Source organism: Acomys minous (genome assembly GCF_964271855.1).
Source record: "Acomys minous genome assembly, chromosome: 15".
NCBI lineage: Eukaryota > Metazoa > Chordata > Mammalia > Rodentia > Muridae > Acomys > Acomys minous.
The window spans coordinates 92,835,810-92,859,652 of record NC_140497.1 but is presented as its reverse complement, the minus strand read 5'-3'; the positions used below and the strand labels follow the sequence as shown (position 1 = coordinate 92,859,652).

Genomic DNA, 23,843 nt, shown 5'->3' with positions numbered 1-23,843 from the left:
AGAGAGAGAGAGGAGAGAGAGAGGAGAGAGAGAGGAGAGAGAGAGAGAGAGAGAGAGAGAGAGAGAGAGAGAGAGAGAGAGAGAGAGAGGAGAGAGAGAGGAGAGAGAGAGGAGAGAGAGAGAGAGAGAGAGAGAGAGAGAGAGAGAGAGAGAGAGAGAGAGAGAGAGGATGCTCATGGTCCATAACATCACAGTGCCAATCAATACATTGTACCTCTGTCACTGCTCCAGATCTCTTTTCCTTTTACATTCCTAGCATCCTATGATGACTACTTCATCCTTTCACCTCTTCTCTCAAGAGCACCAACACTATTTCCTTATACCTTCTAGTCTGTCTTCTATTTTACCCCAAAAATAAAAGCTAGAAAAAGGAATAGCCACAAAACTCTCCACCAATACATCTCCCAGGTGCTGCCATTGAGCCTGTCAGTCCCCTTTCCTGCTGGTGTGGCACAGCACATTTCCCATGGGAGCAGCCTTGCTTGGACTCGAACCTCTACCACGTCAGTTCGCACCACAGGCACATTTCTCTAGTAGTCACAAGAGCCCTTAGCATCCTCCAGATCCCCTTTCAGGAAGCCTTCCCCACAGTAGCTGGTGCTTTCTCCTCTTTCACCTGATATAATACATTCAATTCGGCTTTATTTGTCTGTCATGCATTCTTATAGATGATGCGCTTCTTTGAACACAAAATCAGCTTGTAGTTTTATATTTAGTATACTAAATGTTCACATTTTCTGTTGCATAACATGTTTTATTAGCAAGCAAATAGAACTTCCTGTGAAGACCTTTATTTTATTAAATAGAATGTCCAGCCAAAGGCTGGTGAGACGGCTCAGCACCTAGCCGCTCCCACTCTGCAAGCCTCGTGACCAGGGTTTGATTCCTAGGGTGCAGGTTAGAAGGAGGAAAGAGATCTCACAAAGCTGTCCTCTGACCTCCACATACTCACCATGGTACATGTGCACACACATACGCATAGGTGCTCACACACGTTACACACATACACACGACCATAAGAAACAAAGTTGAAAATGTTAAAACTTCTCAGTCAGGGGCTGGAGAGATGGCTCTGTGCCCGCTCTCTTGAAGAGGAGTCCTCAGCGACCACATGTCCACATGACAGCTCCCAACCATCAGCAACTCCGGTTCCTGGCGATCTGACGCTCTCTTCAGACTTCAGAGGGCAGCAGGCACACACATGCGATATGTAGATGTATGCCCAGAAGCACTCATAAACATAAAATACATTTTTTAAAAAACTGAAAAGAAATCTGTCAGGAAAAATAAAACAAGAGAAAACATAGAAGATAGTCAGTTTTTGTTGAGTAAATGGAGGGATAACTGCCGCTCCTAAATAAACATGATTGTGCACAAATGATCTATAGTTTAAAAGTAAAACAAATACTAAAAGAGAACTCTGAGCTATAGCTCAGGGGCAGTGTGTGTTTGGCATGTGGGGGACCCTCTGTTAGGCTAAAGAAACTCTCACTTCTTCCCCTCAAAGGAAAAAAAAATGCTATAAGAAAAGCCTGATGCTTAACGGAATAAAGGGAGTGATGACCTCAGGGCAAGAGCTGGTCTAGTTGCACTTCTAAGTTTCCAAAGGGTAGGGGGACCCAGAGGGGACAAGAACGCTGCAAGAAGACCAACAGAATCAGGTAACATACACCCATGGGGCTCACAGAGACAGAAGCACCAACCGAAGAGCATCATACACGGACTTGACCCAGGCCACTGACACATAAGTAACCGACAGACAGTTTGATCTTCATGTGGGTCCCCTGTGTTGTCTATGACATGGACTCTGTTGCCTGTTTTTCCCTAACTGGGCTGTCTTGCCTGGCCTCAGTGGTCAAGAAGCTCAGTCCTGATTTGAATGGATGTGATAGGGTGGGTTGGTGGGGGGGGCACCCCTTTTCTGAGTACAAGGGGAGGGGAATAGGGGGAAGAGGGTAGGAGGGATGGACTGGGAGGAGAGGAGGGAGGGGGTGGTGATCAGGAAGTAAAGTGAATATATAAATTAAAAATAAATATAAAATAAAATTTAATTTAATAATAATAGAAAAAGAAAACCCTAAATAGTGACTGAATCCATAAAACACAGGAAGCTGATGCAGATGTAATTGAATGAGGGGGCCAAGTTCCAGTTCAGTCAAGCAGAAAAACGTGTCAGCTTCAGCTATGTCATTCTGGCTTTAGAATCAAGGATACAGGAAAAGAGCTTTAGAATCTCCCTCTGTGACTAAGGAAAACTACGGAGGCCAGGCACGTGTCAGGGTTGTCCCTACATACAGGCCCAGCAAGGCCATTTCATATAACTGTGATGGTGAGTTGGAAGCCCAAAGATGTTGGAGATGCCAGGGCCAAGGGATCCCTGCAGAGGAAAGCTGCAGACCAGCTGTGGAGCCAGCTCAAGAGAGAGAATTGTGTTGCGGTCAACAAAGCTGAAAGGAGTTGAAGATCTGTAGAGCGCTTTGACATTGCACATGGAGACGGAGAGTTTGGAGTTTGTCCAGTTGGTTTTTGGTCTTGCTTTGGTCTACCATTTCCTCCCTATACCCCCTTTTTTCTGCTTTGGAACAGTAATGCATATTCTGTGCTGTTGTGTGTTGGAAGTATGTAATCTGCTTTTTTACTTTGATTTTACAGGGGATTATGGTTAAAGATTGCCATGTATCTGAGAAGAGACCTTGAACTTTGGACTTCTAAGTGGTGTTGAGACTGTGATGGGGGGTGGGGGTTTCAAAGTTGTTCTGAATGCATTTTTACGCTCTGATATGGCAGCAAGCCTATGTGGCACCCATTGGCTCAGTGGCTAAGACAAGTCATAGCCATAGAATTCTGAGAACTAGAAATGGACTCCCCTTTACTACTAGGAATATTTCAACCATCACTCTACCCACTTAACATTTAATTTTTAGTTCCAACTATGTTACAGGAATTATCTTATGTCCGAAATGTAGGACAGAACAGAAAGGACGTGGCCACTGATGCCAGAGCATGCAACAATAAAGCAATGAATTGGGACTTGGAAAACCAAGCTAACTGTGTCCTTCCTACAACTTCATGGAGTCCATTTTGTTACTTGTTTGTGTTGTGTTAGTCAAGACATTTTCCTTCAAACTGGGTGGGCATGGTCTAAGTCAGACTTACTAAGACCAAGGGTTTGTACAACGCTCAGCTGGAGATGGGACACGAATAGCATATTCCCTCACCACAAGGCTCAGAGATAGTTGTGGAAGAGGGGGGATAATTGTGGGAGAGCATTAGAGGCAGAGATTGAAAGAGTGTCTTCCGGACATGACAGGGCCACCGCACCTATGAATCCACAGCAGCTGTGCTTGCCCGCACAACGTCTGCACAGGATTGTCCTAGCCAGTGTTCTACCATGGACTGGGCAAGGGGTCTTGACGACCTTCCCTCTAGCTGAGGAGCTATTGATGGTTGATGGAGGCACAGTCAGTTCTAAGGGTGTGGCCACCCATAGATGAACTATGCCCCTAGCTGCTGGCTCTAAGCAGCAGAAATTGGACTTGATGGGTCGTTAAAAATTTAACAATTGTAAAGAGGACATGGAACTGGGAAGATGGACCTGGGAGGAGTTAGGGTAGTAAAAATTATCTATCTCTAAAGAGTGATAGCCTCAAAGAAAACACATTTGAAAGAAGGACAGGCTTCTGTTTGGAGTGAACATGGGCACAAAACAGTGGCAGGAAAATGAGCATGACTGACTGACTCACTCAAACACGCAGCATTTAGGTTCAAGACCTCAAGGGAAGACTTTGAGGTTAAAAAGTTTATAAAGTTTGGAGCCTGTTAATGCTGTGATATTTGGAAGACATCTAGTGAGAGACTGGATCCAGTTCTACACCCGAGTTAAAACCTTTTGGGAAAGAGAGCTTTGGTGGAAGTAAGATATTTAGTATCTCCCCTAACAGCACGGCATTGATGCACACTGCTTAGATTAAGTGCAGGTTTTACCCTGTAAGTTACTCACTTCCCATCCCTAGACTATCCAGCACTTCCTAGTAAACATCTAGCAGTGGCGAATACAGTTCTGTGCAATAAATATGCGGGTCATGCAGCGCTAAGTCCTTCAGGACTCCGGGACACTTGAATGAGCACACTTAAAGGTAATGAAGCCATAATAGAGGCCAAAGGATGCTGAGCATATTACAGTCATGGCAGAAAGAAGCTGCTACAGATAGGATCTCACGCATACCAGCTCTGTAAACATCAGCCTGAAAGATGGGTGAAACAACTGAAACGCATCGAGGATATAAGCAGCGTCTGACACCAGGTTTTGGGAGGCTAGGGACATTGAAGATCTTCACAGTTGGCAGTGCCGCCCTAGCAGAGGGAAGTCACAGAGCCAGAGAGCTGTGCTCAGCTGTGCTTTGGGAAGAGAGAGCTGGTCCTTGGGGGGCAGTTGTTGGGCACGAGGCTGATCCTCTTCAAGGTTCTACATCCTGTGTGGGGAAACCATTTGTAGTTCCCGTGGCCCGATTAATGCATCCCATCGATTTTTTACAGACATCAAGAAATAGTACCATCTGTGAGCCCACAAGAGCACCTTCCCGGCTTCAGGTTATTTTGGACCCGGTATATTTTCACGGCAAAGTTATTTCGAGAGTCACGGTTTTACCATGGAACCACTTCCTCAAGGGAAGGCGGTGCCTTCCGAGTCACTCTCCTCAGTGGGTTCTGACAGCCTTTTAGGAGCCAATGAGCCTAACCATCCTTTGAATTCCACTGCCAAGAAATGGCCAACGGTGAGGCCCAGGCCTGAGAGCGGGTGTGGCGTGGCTCTGGCCCTGCCATCTGTGGTTAATGCACAAAAACTCCCACCAGAATACAGTGGCCATGAGCGGAGGGGTGATGTCATTCTTTGTAAGCTTCGAGAATTTTAACAAAGTGTACACTGGTGTGTATTAGCAGGGGACAAACTCCTGTTGCTGAAATTCATTTTAAATAGATGTATTCTTAAAGCATGAAAGCATGAGTGAAAGTTCATGCTTATTTATATTGATAATCTAGATATTTAAAAGATAACCCCAGAATAATTAGTGTTCATATACCTTGAAGACTCTTAACCAACATATTTAGTGATCTCTCTGCTTGGAATGTCATTTTACTGGTATTTTTCTGGAAGGGGAAGTTTGTTTTTTCTCAAAAATTTCATGAAATTTTGGATTTTCAAAATAACATAAAATTAAAATATTGAACCACTGTATACAGGTGATAGCATTTTAATTAAGATATTCAAGGGTCTAAGAAAAAGATTCTGTAAAATTGAGAATATTCTCAACTTTAATTAATGTTTTTATATTGTGACATGAATGTCTCCTTCCTTTTTTTCCTCCTTCTCCACTCCCTATTCCCCTCCTTTCCTCTTTCCCTCCTTCCTCCTTTTCCTCCTTTTTCCCTTCCTCTCCCTTCTCTCCTTCCCTCTCTTCTTGCTTTCTCCCTTGATATGGAGAAAAATCCATGACCTTGGACAGTATAAAAGTATTTGGGTTTAAGGTCTGTTACTTTTTTTTTAAAAGGAAATGCTGAATTTTTTTTCTTCAAATGTTTTTCCATTCAAGAAATCATTTTATGAGCCAGAACTCATTAAACAAATTGTATTGATCTGTGACCTTTTGAATGGTGCACCTGTTAGATATTGAAAATGATTTAATATTCAGAATATAATTTTAATTATCCTTCACTATTATTAAATTCTCACCATGGATAGAATGGGTTTTCTTTCTAAATATTTATTAGATTTATTCACTTATTTGGGAGAGAACCTGCCTACCATGATGTACATGGGGAGGTCACTGGAAACGTGGTGAGCCGGTTCCTTCACCCCACCAAGAGAGTCGTAGGGATCCAGCCCAGGTCATCACGCTCGGCAGCACACGCCTTTACTTGCTAATCCACTTCACAACCCCTGACAGAGTGCATTTCCATAGTCTTTTACTGAATTCATTTTTTAAAAGTAGCTTTGAAGTATAGTGCTGTACTATTTGAAGCATTGATAAAACAGTGCAAAGCAGGGATGACTTAAATGGCTGCAACTTTTTTTCTCTTACTGGAGGCATCACAGTAACAGAGATGCTTAGGTACACACACCACGTGTGGCATGTGTGAGCACAGGCATGCCCACATGCACGTGTGTGTGTGTGTGTGTGTGTGTGTGTGTGTGTGTGTGTGTGTGTAAAGGTTCTAATTGGAGAGAACACTAAATGCATGTTATGGCAAGCTGTGCCCCTCCATTCCTTCACCTCATCAAGGACTAGACATTGGAGCCCCCAGGAGGTGATAAGTCCTAAGGCTCTGCCTTTACAGATGGCATTAGTAGCTTTATGAAAAGCCCAGAGACTAGCCAGGCCTTTCTGCCATGTGAGGTCAGAGCAACATGTGCCATCTGCAAGGGACAGCCCCAGACACCGATGTGCTGCTGCCTCAGCCTTCCCGGCATACAGGATGGATTGCGAGAGGTCTCCTGTCTGTGAGCTACATTGTCTGTGTCATCAGCGTTCTCAGGAGGAGTGTAACTGACGGGATGAGTATGTGTCTGTTCTATGGTGTTTATCAGAGCGGCTTACAGGCTGTGGTCCCAGGAGTACAACAATGGCTATCTCCCAGAAAGAAAGATCAAGAATCCTGTAGTTATGCAGTCCATGAGAGTGAGCTGCTCAACTGTCTCAGTGTGATGCTGGAATCCCAGGGAATTTCCAGAGAGCTTCAGTCTGTGTTGGAATCCTGAAGAATTAGATTCTAATACCAGCGAAGGGATGCCTCGGAAGTAGGGTGGGTGAACTTGCCAGTGAGAGTGAGGGCCAGCAGGAAAAAAGCATGGCCTCTGCCCATGGCCTTTTAAGTGGGCTGCCAGGTGTGGCACAGATGTAGTGTGGGTTGGCCGACCTCATATGATCCAGTCAAGGAAGTCTTTCCCAGGGCACCCAACTGCTTGGGTTTTTAAATATTGATTCCAGATATGCTCAAGTTGACAGCAAAAATTAGCTATCATGTTGTCTACTTGGGCTAAGGCAGGCATATGCCTGCCACCCCTCCGTGGTGTAGCCGCTCTTCTTCTGAGAGGGGTCTTACACCTTCCCCCGCCCCCAATATCATCACCCTGATTTACAGAAATATTGTCCTGAGCTTGAAGTAGGCCTTTTCATTTCCCTTTGCCCTGAAGTTATGATCTTGTGGATGAGTTCCAAATGCAGAACTGCATTGGCAGAGTCAATAACAGGGTTCATGCTGGTGAAAGAGGGACTGTGTCTTCTTGGGCCATGAAAGTCCGACATTTGAAGGCACTGTACAGACACTTTTTTTCTTTGTTTTGTTTTCCTTTGTATGTTTTTTAACTAAAGCCCAAGCCTTGGTGCAGAGCTTGGTTTGGGCAGGTGATGTGTTAGGATATTTAAGATGTACCAATGATGCTTTAATGTTATTGCATGAGAGACAACACATGAGGACACACCCTTACCACCTCAATATTATTAAGAACATTTTACATATCAAAGGAAAGGGGAGGAGGAAATATTTAAATAAAGAGTTCTTCCTCGGAGGAAGATCAGTGCAGTAGGCGTGTGAGATTGTTCAAAGCAGATGCAATTGATCAGCATTGAGAATAGAACTTGCCGGCAGGTGTGTGTGCGTGCGCACACAGGTGTTTACATATATTTACACAGAGACAGGCCTAGCCTCACAGCTTCACATGGCTGGAGTGAGTGGCAGGAGCATAGCAACGGGTGGCCATGCATTTCTTTCACAAACTGACCTGGTAACAGCAGAGGTGGGTCGGTAGCCTATGTCATCTCACTGTTTCTAATTCTTCAGCAAATCTTCCAGAAAGTAGTTGGAGAGTCTCCATAGAGATGTGTGTCTATTTTTATCTACATAGGGAAAGGGGAGAAAAACCAAGATTGCATGGCCATGAATTAAAAATGACTTAATCGGGAAGGAAAGCCTTCAGACTGAAGCTGAACTGTACAGCATTTAAAAGCCAGTCAGCAGTGTATACGTTAGTCCGCTGCCAGTAACGATGGAGGCATTGCAGATAAAGGGGGGTTTGTAGTGCCTGCCAGGGTACAGGGAAGGAGAAAGGAAATTTTTCTGCAGGTGGAGCTTTAACACAGTAAATTGTGTGCTTGGTCAATCACCAGAAACCCAGAGAAGCGGTTTTCCTTCTGGGACTCCTGGAGTTCTTCTCTGGCACCAGAAAATTGAATCTTCCAGGAGCTCCCAACTCTGGAAGACCCCAGAGCCACCATGTTGCTAGGACATATACTCATCTCTAACATCAGAGAGTCTTGGGCTGGAAGCAGGTATTGGAGGTGCTGATGTCACTGCTCCACTATATCAGGGGTAAAGGACCGAACCCTGGCAGCCACTGCTGCCTCCTGCCAACCTGGAGTGTGGAGGGTGACACCAACCACTGTGTCAGAGAAAAGCCACTCCCACTCAGGTTGCCAATCAAAGAATGGCAGAAAACGGCTCTGCCTGACGAGACTTTTCTGGGCCTCTACAGGACCCTTTGGAATACAGAGTGCTAGCTGCAAATGCATCAGGATTGTACATTTAACATGTAAGTCTCCTTCGCACAAGAATGTTATACAGAGGGCAAAATAGTATCCAGTGAGTCAACCCACAACATCACACACATCTATAGGCGGGCAAGATGGTTATCCTGTTGGAGAGAAGAGGTTGTAGGAGGCACCAACTGAACTCGATACTGATTAGAGGAAACACACTGTGAGCTTTTAAGAAAACACGGAGTGAACATTGATTCATTTAAAAACTCAAAGCAGCTCGTTAATGTTGAAAGTCAGAGATCTATACGGTTACAATGTATCTAGATTTTTGACAGGCCTTTTCCCTAGTCCTTTATGAGAACTTCATCAGCATGGTCCAGGGGGCATAGTGGTTAAATTAATTTATAATTAATGGAAAGGCTAGAAGGTGACTAGTATGCGATTTCTAATTGTCACATATGCTATAAAAATTCATATTTTATCCTGACTTTGTTGTATGATAAACCCAACAAGGACAGCAATTTTAGCACTGGAGTCCTTTACCAGGTAGTCACACCAGCCAGGATGCTACAGCTACATTCCTTCACCCCATGGCAAGCTTGTCAGGAGGCTGTTACTTCTGGTGTGGATGGGAAGAAACTGACACCAGAGTGTGCACTGTTTTCTTGTGAGTTCACACTAGTGAGCAGCAGGGCTGACACCCAGCAAGAGTTGCATCAAGGAAGGGAGAGCACAGTACGGTGTCAGGAGAAAATAGCCAGCCACTCGCCTGTTAGGAAGCACAGGGTTGGCGTTTCTTCAGTTATTTCCCCAGGATCCTGGGGCTTGGCCCACGGTCTGCAGGGCCAGGTTAGGATCTCAGGGACTTATATTCCCATGAGCAAGCCTAACTAATTCCTTCTCTGTAAAAACAGATACAGATTTTTTTTTTTGGAGAGTGGGAGATTTAACAGCCAAACTGGCCAAATATAGGCACTATGTTCCCAGGCAGCCTTAGAGGCGAGCCTGCTGAACTGCAGCATTGACTACAGAGGGCAGAATCAGCTAAGGAGACTGACAGGAGTGCTACCTAGCTGGTCATGGGACTTGACTGTCGCGTCAGGATGTCCCTGTCTGCCTGCATCTCTAGACTGACCTCAGAGGTCACCTGACTTCACCGGAAGTGACATCATTTGCATCTGACTCCTAGCTATCATAGTATTTATTTTCATCTACATACTTTGGAGATTTGAAAATATTAACTAACTTATATTTGGCTTAAGATTTTCTTTGAAGCAAGTGATCAGGTCTCCTGTTGGCTGCAATCACTTATCTTGAAAAGCAAAGTCTTGTATTTACAAGCCCGCCATTTCCCTTTGTGCTGCGTGGGGGATGCCAGGGCGCTCTACACTGTCCTTTACGCCTACTCTCACTGGTGGGGTAAAAGGACTGGACACTGGTGGTGGGTTACGGATGCTAAAACGTGCAGCATAGTGGTTTTTTAAAGCACAGTCGAAGCTATTACATTTATTAACTTTGCGTGTAATAGGAGCAATCCTGTCGAGGTCAGAGGACAACTTGCTAGAGTTGGTTTTCTCTTTCCACCATGCGGGGCCCAGGATTCAAACTGGAGTCACCTAGCTTGGCAGCAATTTCTGGTACCCGATGAGCCATCTTGACAGCCCATCAGTTCTTTTTCTGTTCTAAAGCAATATAACTACAAAGTGGGCCCATAGACGATATCATCAGAGACCAGAACAGACAACCTCGTTTCCTGTGGTAGGATTGCTGAGTGAGCGTGTGAGTTGGTGGCCCTACCCTAGATGTCGCTGACACTCCAGAGCAACATTACTTTATTTAGTGCAGGACCACATGTACCAAGAGACCGAAGAATATTCAGGGCATCCAGGCCAGATGGAGGTGGGCCTGGAAACTATGTACTGACAAATGGTGTGAAGACACTGGGGATATTTAGATGAAGAAAGGACAGGCTTTGGGGGAAGTAGTGAAAGCTGACTTCCTCAGGATTTACTTGGCCCTTGGAAGGATTTCAGACTCAATGGTTGATCGTAACAAAGGGGAGAGTATATACTAGTCACCCTTGAAGGCAGGGCCGACAGGAGGGATTGGTAGCCAAAAAGAGACAACTATCTTTCTTAGTCTCGTGGCCTTTCTACTCTCAGAGCTCTGACTTTGAAGGAACATAGGCAGAAAGGAAACAAGCTTTTGATGGAGATATTGTGGAGAAAACAAAGATCAAATGGAGGGGTGCACTAGATGACATAGTCACGTGCCCTTTGGGAAATCCGAGCACTTGGCTTTCATCTCCTCATCCCCAACCCAGCCGCATAGTTGGAAGATGCACTCTGACAGTACCCAACCCTTTCCCTTCCTCTTCCCCATCCTGCTGCCTTCTCCTCCTTCCCTCCCCATCTCCCTCCAGTCACTCATATTTTTTTCCTTGTGGCTTTATTGACACATAACCTGATAGAGTCCAGGTAGGATTCCAGAGCGCTGTGTCCCACGTCCACGCTGAGTTCTGAAGTTCCTACTGCTTTTGAATCTTGCCAGTGCTGCGTACGATGCTGTCCTCGACAGAAATGTGGCCATTAAGAAGCTCAGCAGACCCTTCCAGAACCAAACTCACGCCAAGAGGGCTTACCGGGAGCTGGTCCTCATGAAGTGTGTGAACCATAAAAACGTGAGTCTCTGTGTTATTTTTATACTCCTGGCAGTGGGAGGTTGTGAGACGAGAGGAAGGAAACGGGCGCCACCGCAGGAGGAAGGCCTGCTTTGGCATTTCTGTCTCTTAAGGGTTGTTGATTTTGCCCACATGCTGCGTTTGGTTTTATTAGCCTCATGGTGGCTTCCTGCTTAAAAAATTGTCCAAAAGCCATATGGCGTCAAGGAGATGAGTGTGACTGATTTGTCCCTATTGTGAGGTTAACCTTATTTGGTTATCACACTCCAAATTAACGCAGGAGCCTCATGCTATTCAGTCAAACCGAAGCCCTCAAACAAGCAAGACACCAGGAGAAACCTTACAGGACAAAGCAGTTCCTTATGTTTTAAGGTCATAACAAACGAGGCAAGATTTGCAGTCGCCACAGTGAGCTTGAGAGTCAGGCCAGAGCTTCAGCCATTTAGTGTCCCTGCTGTGTGAGCATCTTGCTTTGGAGGGGGAAGTGGCAAGAGCACACACGGGGAAGACATTCAAAGCAGATCCATCCGGAGCCTCTGCTCAGTGGCCGTCACTGCTTCCTTCATCTCAGGCAAGGACCTCAGTCCTTGTGCCCTGTCTCTTCTTAGTAAGATTAATCAAGGAAACTTTTTAAACTATATGATCATGAGTCCTAACAATTATAACCAGGCACATTTTTCCTACACACAAATATGTAATAAAATTATATGCGTTTATAAGTAAAACTAGAAATAGCAAGTACCACATCTTCCTACTAAGTCTGAAAGTATAAACGTACACAAAATGTATGAAATTATCAGTATATTTTGTAATTGAGATCTTATCATATGGCAAGCCATCTACCAGAGCAGTAAGCAGCAAACATGTGTTTGGCTAAGAGATATTTGTGATAAAGTGGCCATGTGTCTCTCTTGATCCATTGCTTCTGGCAAGGAATCTAGAGGTGGATGGGGAAAGCACAAAAGCAATGTGGTCTCTCACTGTGTGACACGTTGGCCACATGACCAGGCTTGGGGAGAAATGAAACAAACCCCTGCAGAGAAAAATGCATGGATTCAACTAGCAAAACGGAGGGAAGATCATTCATGAATGAATGTCATTCCTGAATTTCTATCTACATAATCCTCGTTCCAGACCTTGTAGAGAAGTTCACATTGCTTGGCCAGTGAGAGAGACATGCTCCCTGGTGCGTTTGGATGCCTTTCAACTGTGTTGTCCAAAGGCTCATGCACTGGAAGGCTGTGATGTGAGAGCTAGCCAATCCTTTCAGAAGGGGGACCCAAGAGGAGTTGTGTAGGACATCGGGAGGCATGCCCTTAGAAGGGATTGGGGGCAGCTCTCCTGGGACCTTTGGGGTTTCTGGAGGATGACTTGGAACCCTGAGCCTGGTCCCTTGTCTGCCTTCTTGCCTGGAGCCACGATCTTCAGCTGTCTCCAGAGCCAAGCTGATGCTGGCAGGAAGCCCTGTGACTCCCACTGCAGGGACTAAGGGAGGCTACCCTGCCCCCAGCATTGGCTTACAGCAGCAGAAAACAACAGCAGAGCAAGTGCCCTGATGTTGATATGGTGAAGAGAACTGTTCCTTAAGAAAAGCCAAGAGTTCCAGATTGCTAGACAATCTGCAGACAGCATCAAGCCCGCTACCCTCCTTTTATGTTTGTGTGTTCACATATACGCGTGGAAGCTTGTAGAAGCTTTTTATTTTAAACAAAGGGAAAGCTCACCCACAACCGGCTGCAGTTCTCCAATACTACTCAAAACAAAGGGAAAGGCTATTTGAATAGGGAGTTCTGTTAATCCTGTGAAGAGTGAAGAAACACAAGGAAGTAAACCCATGAAGCCTTTAACAACAGGAAAAAATCCATTTAGAAGATAAGAACTCAATTCCAGGAAGTGATGACTGTTACAGTTGCACGGTTATGACAAATGCTGACTCATGTCTGCGCTCCCAAGACTTCGGAGTAAAGCAACGGGATCAGTTTGCTGCCGGAAAATGCTGCACGGAAGCGGAAGTGAAGCGTCTGTGATGACCTCATTCTGAAACTGAGCTGTTTGTAGGGCGCTTGGCTTAGTGGGTTCAGCAGGGCAGCAGCAACAGGATGGCTTTTAGCTGGGACTTTAGGGGGACCCGAGAGAGATGACTCAAGGGCTGTCACCACATGGCCACTCACAGCCACCTGTCACTGTAGTTCTAGGGAATCTGAGGCTACTAAGGAAAAGAGACTCGCCCCTCCCCCCTACACACACACACACACACACACACAGTGCACAGACACACACACACACACACAGTGCACAGACACACACACACAGTGCACAGACACACACACACACACACATAGTGCACACACACACACAGTGCACAGACACACACTCAAGCATAACACTCATACACATAAAATAAAATAAATAAATCTTTCAATGGGTTAGTAGGGAGAATGGAAACGTGTGAGGTAAAGAACTACAAAGTGAAATACAAAAGAGAAGTTCAGGGAGGTTATCAAACGAACAAATGCACAGGAAAATGGGAGATGAGAGCAGAGAAGTAGGACTGACCATGAGAAGCTGGCTTTGAACGCATCATGAAGTGCTGCTCTGTGGACTAGTTTAAATGCCGCCGGAAGACAGGAGTTGGCCACAGAAGTCAGCGTTGACTAAGCCCGAGTCGGCCACAGAAGTCAGCGTTGACTAAGCCCGAGTCGGCCACAGAAGCCAGCGTTGACTAAGCCTGAGTCGGCCACAGAAGCCAGCGTTGACTAATCCCGAGTCGGCCACAGAAGCCAGCGTTGACTAATCCTGAGTCGGCCACAGAAGCCAGCGTTGACTAATCCCGAGTCGGCCACAGAAGCCAGCGTTGACTAATCCCGAGTCGGCCACAGAAGCCAGCGTTGACTAATCCCGAGTTGGCCACAGAAGCCAGCGTTGACTAATCCCGAGTTGGCCACAGAAGCCAGCGTTGACTAAGCCTGAGTCGGCCACAGAAGTCAGCGTTGACTAATCCTGAGTCGGCCACAGAAGTCAGCATTGACTAATCCAGTATGTGCAGTTATGTTCCTTGTGTGTAGTCCAATTTGTCTTTTAAAAAAAAAACCCTTCAGAATAAAATGTTACTTTATGCTATTTATATGATGTGTGGGGAATAAATGACAAACACACTCTATACACATTGTTCCACCTGGTTGGTTACTGAGCGCCCGGAGTAACAGGCACTTTAAAACTTTAGCACAAACACTGGTTGCTTTGTGACCTTTTTCCTTAATAATTTATGCAAGCAACAATGAGAAAATTTACAGAAATGGCACATTTTTCAGTTGTCTAAAAGTGCATTGTTTTTAACCACTTTTATGTTCAAGTGCCACTTAGGAACTTTATTAAAAGCCATTGAATTTGTCTGTGCCCTTGAAGGTGTTTAGATATCAAACTAAGTTTTTTTTTGTAAAGTGGATTTCTATTCACATCTGTGTGTTAAATAGACTATTCCCCATTTGTTTATATTTTCATTTCCCTCTGGCATATTAATGGATAATATTTGGGCAGATTTATGGGGTTATTGAATTGGGCAGAGTGTGATTTTGTATGTTAACTCATGCTAGAAGATAAACCTTATCACCTAATTCACAAAATCACTCAAGGCAGAAGCTAAAGGGTTAGAACTGAATTTAGTTAGCTTTTCAACATTTTTTTTTTTGGCTAAATTTATCATCGTTATTGTGCACAGCACACTCCCCTTGCCCCTAGTACGGGGACATCGGCTGAAGCCCTGATTAACATACAGAAATAATATGAATAAATTAATAAAACATATTTTAAAAACTGAAGGCAAAACAAAAAACAAAAAAACCCCAAAAGTTTCAATGCCAAAACCAAAGCATTACTTAGAACGTGACTTTTGCATGTGGAGGGGCCGTGACACCCTGGGAAAGTCTGGTGAAGAGTCCACTGTCTTCCTCCTCTCAGAGCCTTTGCCTCTCTGTGGATTCGCCACCTTGCAGCTGGGTGTACTCGCGGAGTCACAAGAAGCAAGGCAGTACATGGGTCTGTTGTGGCTTCGTTCTGCCTCAGAAGTGACATTATAATGTCACCATTAACCTTCATCCAGGTTTTAAGTGCTCTCTGATCCCACTTTTCTGTTCTATGAGGAGGAAGTCCAGAAAAAAAATTTCCAGCCTTCTCTGTCTCCACCATGGCTTTGCTGAGTGTCTTACAGTGGGAATAAGCACATCCACACTCTAAAAATAATTAACTTTCTGTTTTCTTTCTTTTCTTTGTCTCTTTCATGCTCTCTCTTCCAGATTATTAGCTTATTAAATGTTTTCACACCCCAGAAAACGCTGGAGGAGTTCCAAGATGTGTAAGTAACAACAAAAACAGCAAAAGTAATGAAGGAAGGTTGAGCCAGCTCTCTCTCAGACAACCCAGGAGAAGAGACTAAAGCAAAAAATAGTAATAGAAACAAAAGGGATGAAATTCCTTACAAAGACCAAAGAGACCTAAGGGGCAGGGCCCAGAGAGTGAGAGCAGCATGTGGTGAGGGTCTGCTGTGGTGTGAGCTCCCGAGAGAGAGTGAGAGCAGCATGCGGTGAGGGTCTGCTGCGGTGTGAGCTCCCGAGGGAGAGTGAGAGCAGCATGCGGTGAGGGTCTGCTATGGTGTGAGCTCCCGAGGGAGAGTGAGAGCAGCATGCGGTGAGGGTCTGCTATGGTGTGAGCTCCCGAGGGAGAGTGAGAGCAGCATGCGGTGAGGGTCTGCTGTGGTGTGAGCTCCCGAGGGAGAGTGAGAGCAGCATGCGGTGAGGGTCTGCTGCGGTGTGAGCTCCCGAGGGAGAGTGAGAGCAGCATGCGGTGAGGGTCTGCTGCGGTGTGAGCTCCCGAGGGAGAGTGAGAGCAGCATGCGGTGAGGGTCTGCTGCGGTGTGAGCTCCCGAGGGAGAGTGAGAGCAGCATGCGGTGAGGGTCTGCTGCGGTGTGAGCTCCCGAGGGAGAGTGAGAGCAGCATGCGGTGAGGGTCTGCTGCGGTGTGAGCTCCCGAGGGAGAGTGAGAGCAGCATGTGGTGAGGGTCCACTGCGGTGTGAGCTCCCGAGGGACACTCCTGCCTCTCTCTGGCCCATGTGCTCCATTGCTCCACACTCGCCGTAGTTCTGTGAGATGTCTTGCATGGATAATCTATTTTGTGAAACATTGATAAGGGACACGCTGCAATCTTCTTTGTTCTTTTAACCCGGATTTGTGATACCTTTAGTTTTGTACAAAATTAACCCTTCTAGAAGGACAGTGACAAACAGACCGAGGGGCAGCTATTCTGGGGCACGATCCTTCTTCCCACAGCTGCAGCACATTTTTTCAAGTGTCCGTCCTGAGTCTTTTCCACATTTGTCATCAGAATACTCAGGCGAGGGGGAAGGAAATATGGGGAGAAGTAGGATCAATTAAGGTTAGGTATAAACCACTCGCCGACGAACAACGCTGCTGTCTTCGCTCTGAGAGCCACTGCAGCTGTCAATCATGAGATACTTGGAAGTTTCCCATATTCGTGACTCAAGCAATCACAGAGATTGGAAGGTCAATAAACTTAGGCGAGGTTCAGGATTCCAGCAGCGATCACAGGCCATTCTAGATCAGTGGTTCCCAACTTTTCCGATACTGCGACCCTTTAACATTGCTCCTCATGTCCCAGCAAACCCTCAGCCACGAAATCATATTTTTCGTTGCTACTTTGCAACTGTGATTTTGGTACTGTTATAAATCATAATGTAACTGTCTGTGTGTTTTTATTCATGGTCTTGGGCGACCCCTGTGCAAGGGTTGTTCGTGACCCACAGGTTGAGCGCAGCCGCTCCAGACCTCCCACACCGTGCTGCGGCTAACATTGTGGATTTCCCTTCTAGGTACTTAGTGATGGAGCTGATGGACGCCAACCTGTGCCAGGTGATTCAGATGGAGCTCGATCACGAGCGGATGTCTTACTTGCTCTACCAGATGCTTTGCGGCATCAAGCACCTCCACTCGGCTGGGATCATCCACAGGGTGAGAGCGCTTACCCCGGCTTTGCAGTGCACTGCCTGCTGGAGGGCAGAGAGAACAGCTTTGGAGTCTTAGGCAGGGTTGCTCAAACGCCAAGTGCTTGGCCATTTCCTGTGGGTCACATCAGCACCCGGTGGAGGGATGTGTAGAGGGGACTTCCATCTGTGCTGTGATAGAATTTCATTTGTAGTTTTGGTTCCCGAGAGTCAACTTCTGAAGAGCCTCGTATTTCCTAGTCAGATGAGTAGCTGAAATAAGGCAGCTCATTTCCACACTCCACTTCTGGCAATATAAAGGTGGCTACCCTGATCTGCTCCCTTGTCAGGGCTAGAAATCATATACGCCCTAAAAGGTTTATGCTGTCCTAAAGAGAAACCCAAGAGAAGACAAGGAATAGTGTGTTATTTTCCCCCAAGACTTCTCCCCAATGTGAGCCTAAATTGTAAAAAATAACAGTACAGTTCTTTTCAGAACTTAAGATATCTTATAAAGGCATTTTTTTTTTAGGATTTTAAAACTAACAGTAAACTTGTCACAGTAACCCTGTGCTTTCCACAGGGCCTGGCAGCCAGCGTTGTGTTGCAGCGCCGGCCTCCATAGTATTAGAAAGAAATTGCAGTTCCTGTCCACACTCCTGTTCACCATCCCCTCTGTTCCTGCTGCCAGGATTTAAAGCCCAGTAACATTGTAGTCAAGTCTGACTGCACACTGAAAATCCTCGACTTCGGACTGGCCAGGACGGCGGGCACCAGCTTCATGATGACTCCGTATGTGGTGACACGATATTACAGAGCTCCCGAGGTCATCCTGGGAATGGGCTACAAGGAGAACGGTAGGGACGGTTCTGGGACAGTGGCGTGGTGGGCTCATGCTGTGCATAACCAAGAGCCGTGTTTGCTCTAATATAGATGGACTCTCCGGGAAGACAACTGCCTGCGTTCGTAGCCAGAGCGCTTTTCTCAAACACCACCTTGAGGTATCAGGTGTGAGGAAAGTGAAGGGTGTTCCTGAGAGGCAGAGTGGGCTACAGGAACTGTAAAACGTGATAGCTGAAGAGAGTTGCAAATAGAGTGGTTAAGCAGTCAAGTGGTGGCTGATTGGCACAGGCCCCAGACAGGGAGAACCACTGCTAACTGAATTGAGGTACGGCCCAGATACTCGTGCAAATTGTGAGAAAGATGCTTCAGCTCAACGTTTGCCTTTTCTGGTCCTCGGGAAAGACTGACAGAGAGATTACAGGATTCTCAGAACAGCATTCTTCACACACTAAATGAACAGTCAAGTTGGCATCACTCCAACTATTCAAATTATAATAAGCTTCATGTTCTTATATCAAATTCTCTGTAATATTTAGCATAGCAACTATTTAGTAAATCTTAAATTCTAGAGACCACATTTAGGAAAAACATTAAATTTTACATTATTTTCTTCACAAGAAAATCTAAGGTAGAAGAACAGGGTGAAAGATATAGAAAAATATTTGAAATTCAAATTGAATTTTGATCTATTGAAATACAGGGTTTATAAAGTACTTCTTAGAAAGCCTTGCAACCCATCATTTGTTTCTAGAATACCTATTAAGAGAGAGCCACGTTGAAAACCATATTTTATTTGCTTTAAGTTAGATTTATATATGTGCCCTGGATGCCTGTTTTCATATTTTATATATTAGATTCCTAGCCATCTATTTTCATGCTCTTAATGAAAACAGCTACTATGGTGCTGCTGAGCGTAGCTACTGCAGACTGCATTTATGAAAATTCTCTGGCCACTGACGTGAAAAGCTGTCTAGAGGACAGCCGAATCATTGATGTCCTTGTATGCACCAAGGGGACGTCAGCTCCTAGCAGGCCAGGGTCCCTCGGATGGCCACTGCCAGAGCTATGGTACCCTTGACTTAGACGTTAATAGAGACCTCCTCTCAAGTAGAGCCAGGGAGGACCAATTAAAGCCAGTACCAGAGGACAGTAGTTACTTATTATCAATTTCAAGGGGGAGCTGTCCCAGCCCAGTGAATTGATCAGTGTCTGAGGTGGGATATGCATAATTACCCTGATTGCATTTAGCAAACATCCCACCCATGTGTGTGCCACAAAAGGTAAGAGAGCTAAGGATGCGCAGAACTGGGAGCCTGAGTTTGCCTGGTCTGTGATTTCAGGTCTCTGTCACACGGGCAGAAGGCATTCAGTCCTCTTCCCTTTTCCTTATTTGAAAGGGCCGCAGAAAAAACTGACAAGAAAGCGTCATTCTCAGCCCCTCCGTGTGCAGCGTGCATGGAAGTGTGGCCTATCGGTGCGCTGTCTTCCCTCTCAGCTGAGGGTGGTTATCATGCAGAAACAAACAAGCAAACACTAAACCCAGCTTGCCCTTGCCTCTGGCATGCCCCTCCTGTGTACCTCACCCTGCCTTCCACCCCTCGGGCACCTCTGCCTAATGTTTTTGTTTCAAACTCCCCTTGTCACTAATAAGTGTGAAACCTAGAGAGAACTAAGGTTGGGAAGAGGCATACATGTAGCTTAACAAATGTGATAGATAAACACATGTAGCTACATTTTAACACCTTGTTTGCACTTGCACTTTTAAATGACTCCTTCATGCATATGCTAAACTATCATTTTCCTCAAAATATTTCAGGTAGAGATTAAAGCTGGTGTTTATCTTAAGGGTAATTTCTGAGTGAAAATTCAACTCTCTAACATGGGAATTTGGATTTCTCACCTGCGAAGCTCACCAACCATTTCCTAGTCTCTTGGGTTTGGTTGAATGGACTCTTGGGGACAAACAGGCAGGCTCTCTTGAACACAGTCACCTTGCATGGATGAGTCCAGCAAATGCTGTTAAGACTGTCTCTAAGATGTTAGCTGACTCCTGCCTGGACACACTGTTGGTTCAGTGACCGCTCGTCCTTGACATTATCGACTCCTGTCAGTAATGGTGTAGCTCGAGCGTCCATCCTTACAGTACAGTTTTACACACGAAGGGCTCTCACTATAGAGATGGTGTGATACTGCAGTGTAGCTGCTCGCTCACATTTGGCCACTGTAGGTGGAACGTGAAAGTTATTTTCCAGTCATGAGAGTCAGTTGCCTTAGTTAACCTTGTTTCCCTCCTCTGTCTTCATGCCCTCTCTCCCATTCCAGTGGATATATGGTCTGTGGGATGCATCATGGGAGAAATGGTTCGCCACAAAATCCTCTTTCCTGGAAGGGACTGTATCCTTGTACCTTTGCCTGAGGCTCCACCTGCCTTGCTTTCCCTCCCTTTAAACTCATAACAATTTTACCAGCAGAGTAAAGACAGGAGCAGAGAGTTGGGTAAGTGGAATGCTTGTCACAACATGGTGAAGATTTCTATACTCTCACTAGCACAGCAGACTGTCTACCACAAGGACTTCTTCAAATTAATTATCCAATAAACCTTTTCTTCTTAAATCATGTTTTTTTCCCTATAAGCCAAAATAAGAATAAGTTTTCAAAAGGAATGGAGACCACAAGACTCTAAATGAAAAAAACAAATAAACAGCAACAGAAAACATAATTAGCAGAAGAACTCACAATTTGTAACTCATTTATTATTTTCTTTCTAAAGTTATTTATGAGCCACAACATTCAAGCACGGCTTCTCTCTTCACTCTCACTGACTTCAGTCTACAGATCCAAACAGAGACAAGTTTAGACGGGACACTGTAGCCTCAGGAAAGTGTGAACTCCACCCTCAGAAATTGTGATCATTGTTTGAATTAACAGAGGGTAGGTGAGTTTGAGGACTTCCTTCACATGAGTTTGAGATGCTGAGATGTGGTTTATGAACAGGTAATTGTGAAGCCGGGGAAATGGCTCAGTGTGTAAAGTATTTGCTGTACAAGGAGGGGGGCCTGAGCTCAAGTCACTAAAGCCAAGTGCAGAATCTCACACCTGTGACTCCAGTGGTGGGCAAATCTCACTGACAGCCAGCCTAGCCAATCAGCGTGCTCCAGGTTGGCAAATCTCACTGACAGCCAGCCTAGCCAATCAGCGTGCTCCAGGTTGGCAAATCTCACTGACAGCCAGCCTAGCCAATCAGCGTGCTCCAGGTTCAGTAAAAGACCTTGACTCAAAACCTAAGGTGGATCCTGATTGAAGGGGACACCTTACAATGACCTCTGACCTCCTCCTGTGCCCACACACTTGAGCGTGCACACATAAAGATTAGGTAATTGTTTTTCCAACTATGTTTCCTTGAGGGCTATGTAGGCATGAAAATTACTAAAGCAGGTGAATTTCTTCAGGCGTTCACTCTCTAGTAAAAGTGCACGTTTGTGTTTACGCTATGTAGAAAACACAGTTCACCTAGTAGCAAAAGAGCACACCTTGACACATGCGGGATACCCTACCAATGAATGCTAGTGCAAATCACAGCCAGCGCCAGCTGACAACTGCAGTGGCAATGCAGAATAATTGTTAGATATGAGTGTTTTGGATTTTGTCAACAAGAAATATGGCAGATAACTCTATCGATCATTTTTATTTGAAAATGTTCTATTAAATAATTCTTTTAATATGTAAGAAATATTAATACTTCAACATCGCTCGATAGGAAGTTAAGAGCAAGTGGGCGAGTTTGCGTTCTGCTGGACATTAGTCCGGTGTGTGCTGAGTCCCAGCATCAGCATGAGGTGCCAATCTTTGCTCACCCTTCAGTAATAAAGACCCTTGAGTCATATGTCGCTTCTTGGCACTTGGAGTTATAAGTTGAATCAGAAGTGCTGAGTGAATACAACGCGTAGCACCATTTGAAGATGAGCAAAGCACGTCAAGTGAATCAGGAATAACTGAGTATTGATGATAAGGGACAGTATTTTTAGTGTACTGAGGTAAAACATAGCTTGCTAAAATTGACCTGGGACCCATTCCCCCCACCCCAGTAAGAACGTTCTCAGTTCTTACTGGATCGTGCTGGTCTGGAGGCTGAGGCGGACCTGAGCCATCATCCTTTTGTGCATAACCCATCTTGCACAACCATCTGCCACACTTGCCTTCATCCACAGTCACGTTTCACAAGTGGCCACTTGAGCATATTGCTTTACATCAAGTGAGTTTGGGGATGGATTATGCAGCTGACGTGGCTATGAACGATTTTATAATCCACATTCCCCTGTCAGTGCGCTGACCTTACAAACAGGGATGGTCCGTTGTTCTGCTTTTGCCTTTGGGGTAAAATACATTAGAAACACACAGAGAGGCACAGCTCCATCACCGCTCAGAGTGGAGATGTAGGATATTTGATCCCTTTGTGAACCCCAAGATTGTCAACTGTAAAAACCTGTTTCTAGTTGTGGTGTAGCTCAATCCTAACACACACTTTTACCCGATGAGCTTTCCCTTTTCTGTAAACAATACTTGTAGTTTTGGTTCAGCCATAGCACAAACCTTTAATTCAAGGGCTAAATAAAGTCAACCCTAGGCCAAGAGGCAGAGCAAGTAACCAGCTGCCAGGGATTAAACAGAAAGGAGGGACTTTGAGTTGAAGGGTATTTAAGACAGAATGGTGAAGAAGGGGATTTTGGCTTTTGGGTTTTTTCCATCTGGGATGTGAGCTGAGTAGGAAGGTCAGCTGCGTGCTTTCTCTGCCTCTCTGAGCTAGCCGGTTAACTTTATTTAATCCTGTTTACAAAAAGCTTTTGGATTAAAGATGTGTGCTAGGGCTGAGCCATAACTAGGAACAGGTTTTTACAGTTCTCAATCTTGGGGTTCACAATGGGGTCAAATATCCGGCAACAGGGTGGAGGTGCTGTCTGCCTCTGGGGCTTGAGTTCTGGTAGAGACAAAACGGTCAGGATTCTTCACCAGCGTGGGGCATGGCTGTCAGAGGTTCCACCGAGCAAGGCTGTCCTGGGTGCTGGAATTAAACTCTCCACATACTTCTCAGTGATACTCTGTTTTTCCAAAAATTATTCTTTTGGGGCCTTCCTTTTATTTTCATATTTTCTAGAAAAACGTTTGGACCTGAAATGAAATTGTACAAGAGTCAATACTTAACATCCATCTCCTTGATACGTATGATCTTAGTTGAGTCTCTAACGCAGAGTGTAGACTGGAAGGAAGTTTGTGTGTTGCATGTGTTTATCAAGAGTGGTCCTTACACAGAAGACAGGGCTTTGCTAGCCAAGCTGACTGCCTTGTGTGATGCAAGCCTACAGCAACAGTGAATGCCACCCATTTTCTTGGTAAATAATTTTAAAATGAAATGGGTTAGAAAAGGCTCTATCTCTGAAAAACGATTCCTCTTGTATTCCAGTTCCTAGTCAATTTTACCTATGATAAACATTATCATAACTTCTAAGCTGTAGTCACATAGAGAATCAAGCATCTCTCATAAGCAAGGGACTGATACGTTCTGTGGATTTTCTGTGGAACTGTTTCATTGATCTCTAAGTACAATACTGTCACCTTATGACTAGGCTTCCTACTGTTGTCGGAGCAGGATCAGGCAGGGAAGGGACTCACTAAGCCATGAGGAGCAGCACAAGGCGCAGTGACGTCCCCAGAGAAAACCATGGGAGTATGTTAGTATGACTCAAATAGTTCTAGGATTTGCTGGAAGTAATATCAAAGTATTGTGTGCGTTAAACG

General features: G+C 45.3%; 1 protein-coding gene across 5 annotated transcripts in view; it reads left to right on the top strand.

Moving 5' to 3' along the window:
- MAPK10 (mitogen-activated protein kinase 10) overlaps nt 1-23,843 on the top strand; it is a 239,289-nt gene that overhangs the window by 150,748 nt on the left and 64,698 nt on the right. For all 5 annotated transcript variants that reach the window (XM_084760086.1, XM_084760087.1, XM_084760088.1 and 2 more), the window contains 5 exons: nt 11,085-11,214; nt 15,507-15,565; nt 17,097-17,235; nt 17,899-18,064; nt 20,373-20,444. In XM_084760086.1, the coding sequence (XP_084616212.1) occupies nt 11,085-11,214; nt 15,507-15,565; nt 17,097-17,235; nt 17,899-18,064; nt 20,373-20,444 (566 nt within the window). The remainder of the gene's footprint in view (nt 1-11,084; nt 11,215-15,506; nt 15,566-17,096; nt 17,236-17,898; nt 18,065-20,372; nt 20,445-23,843) is intronic.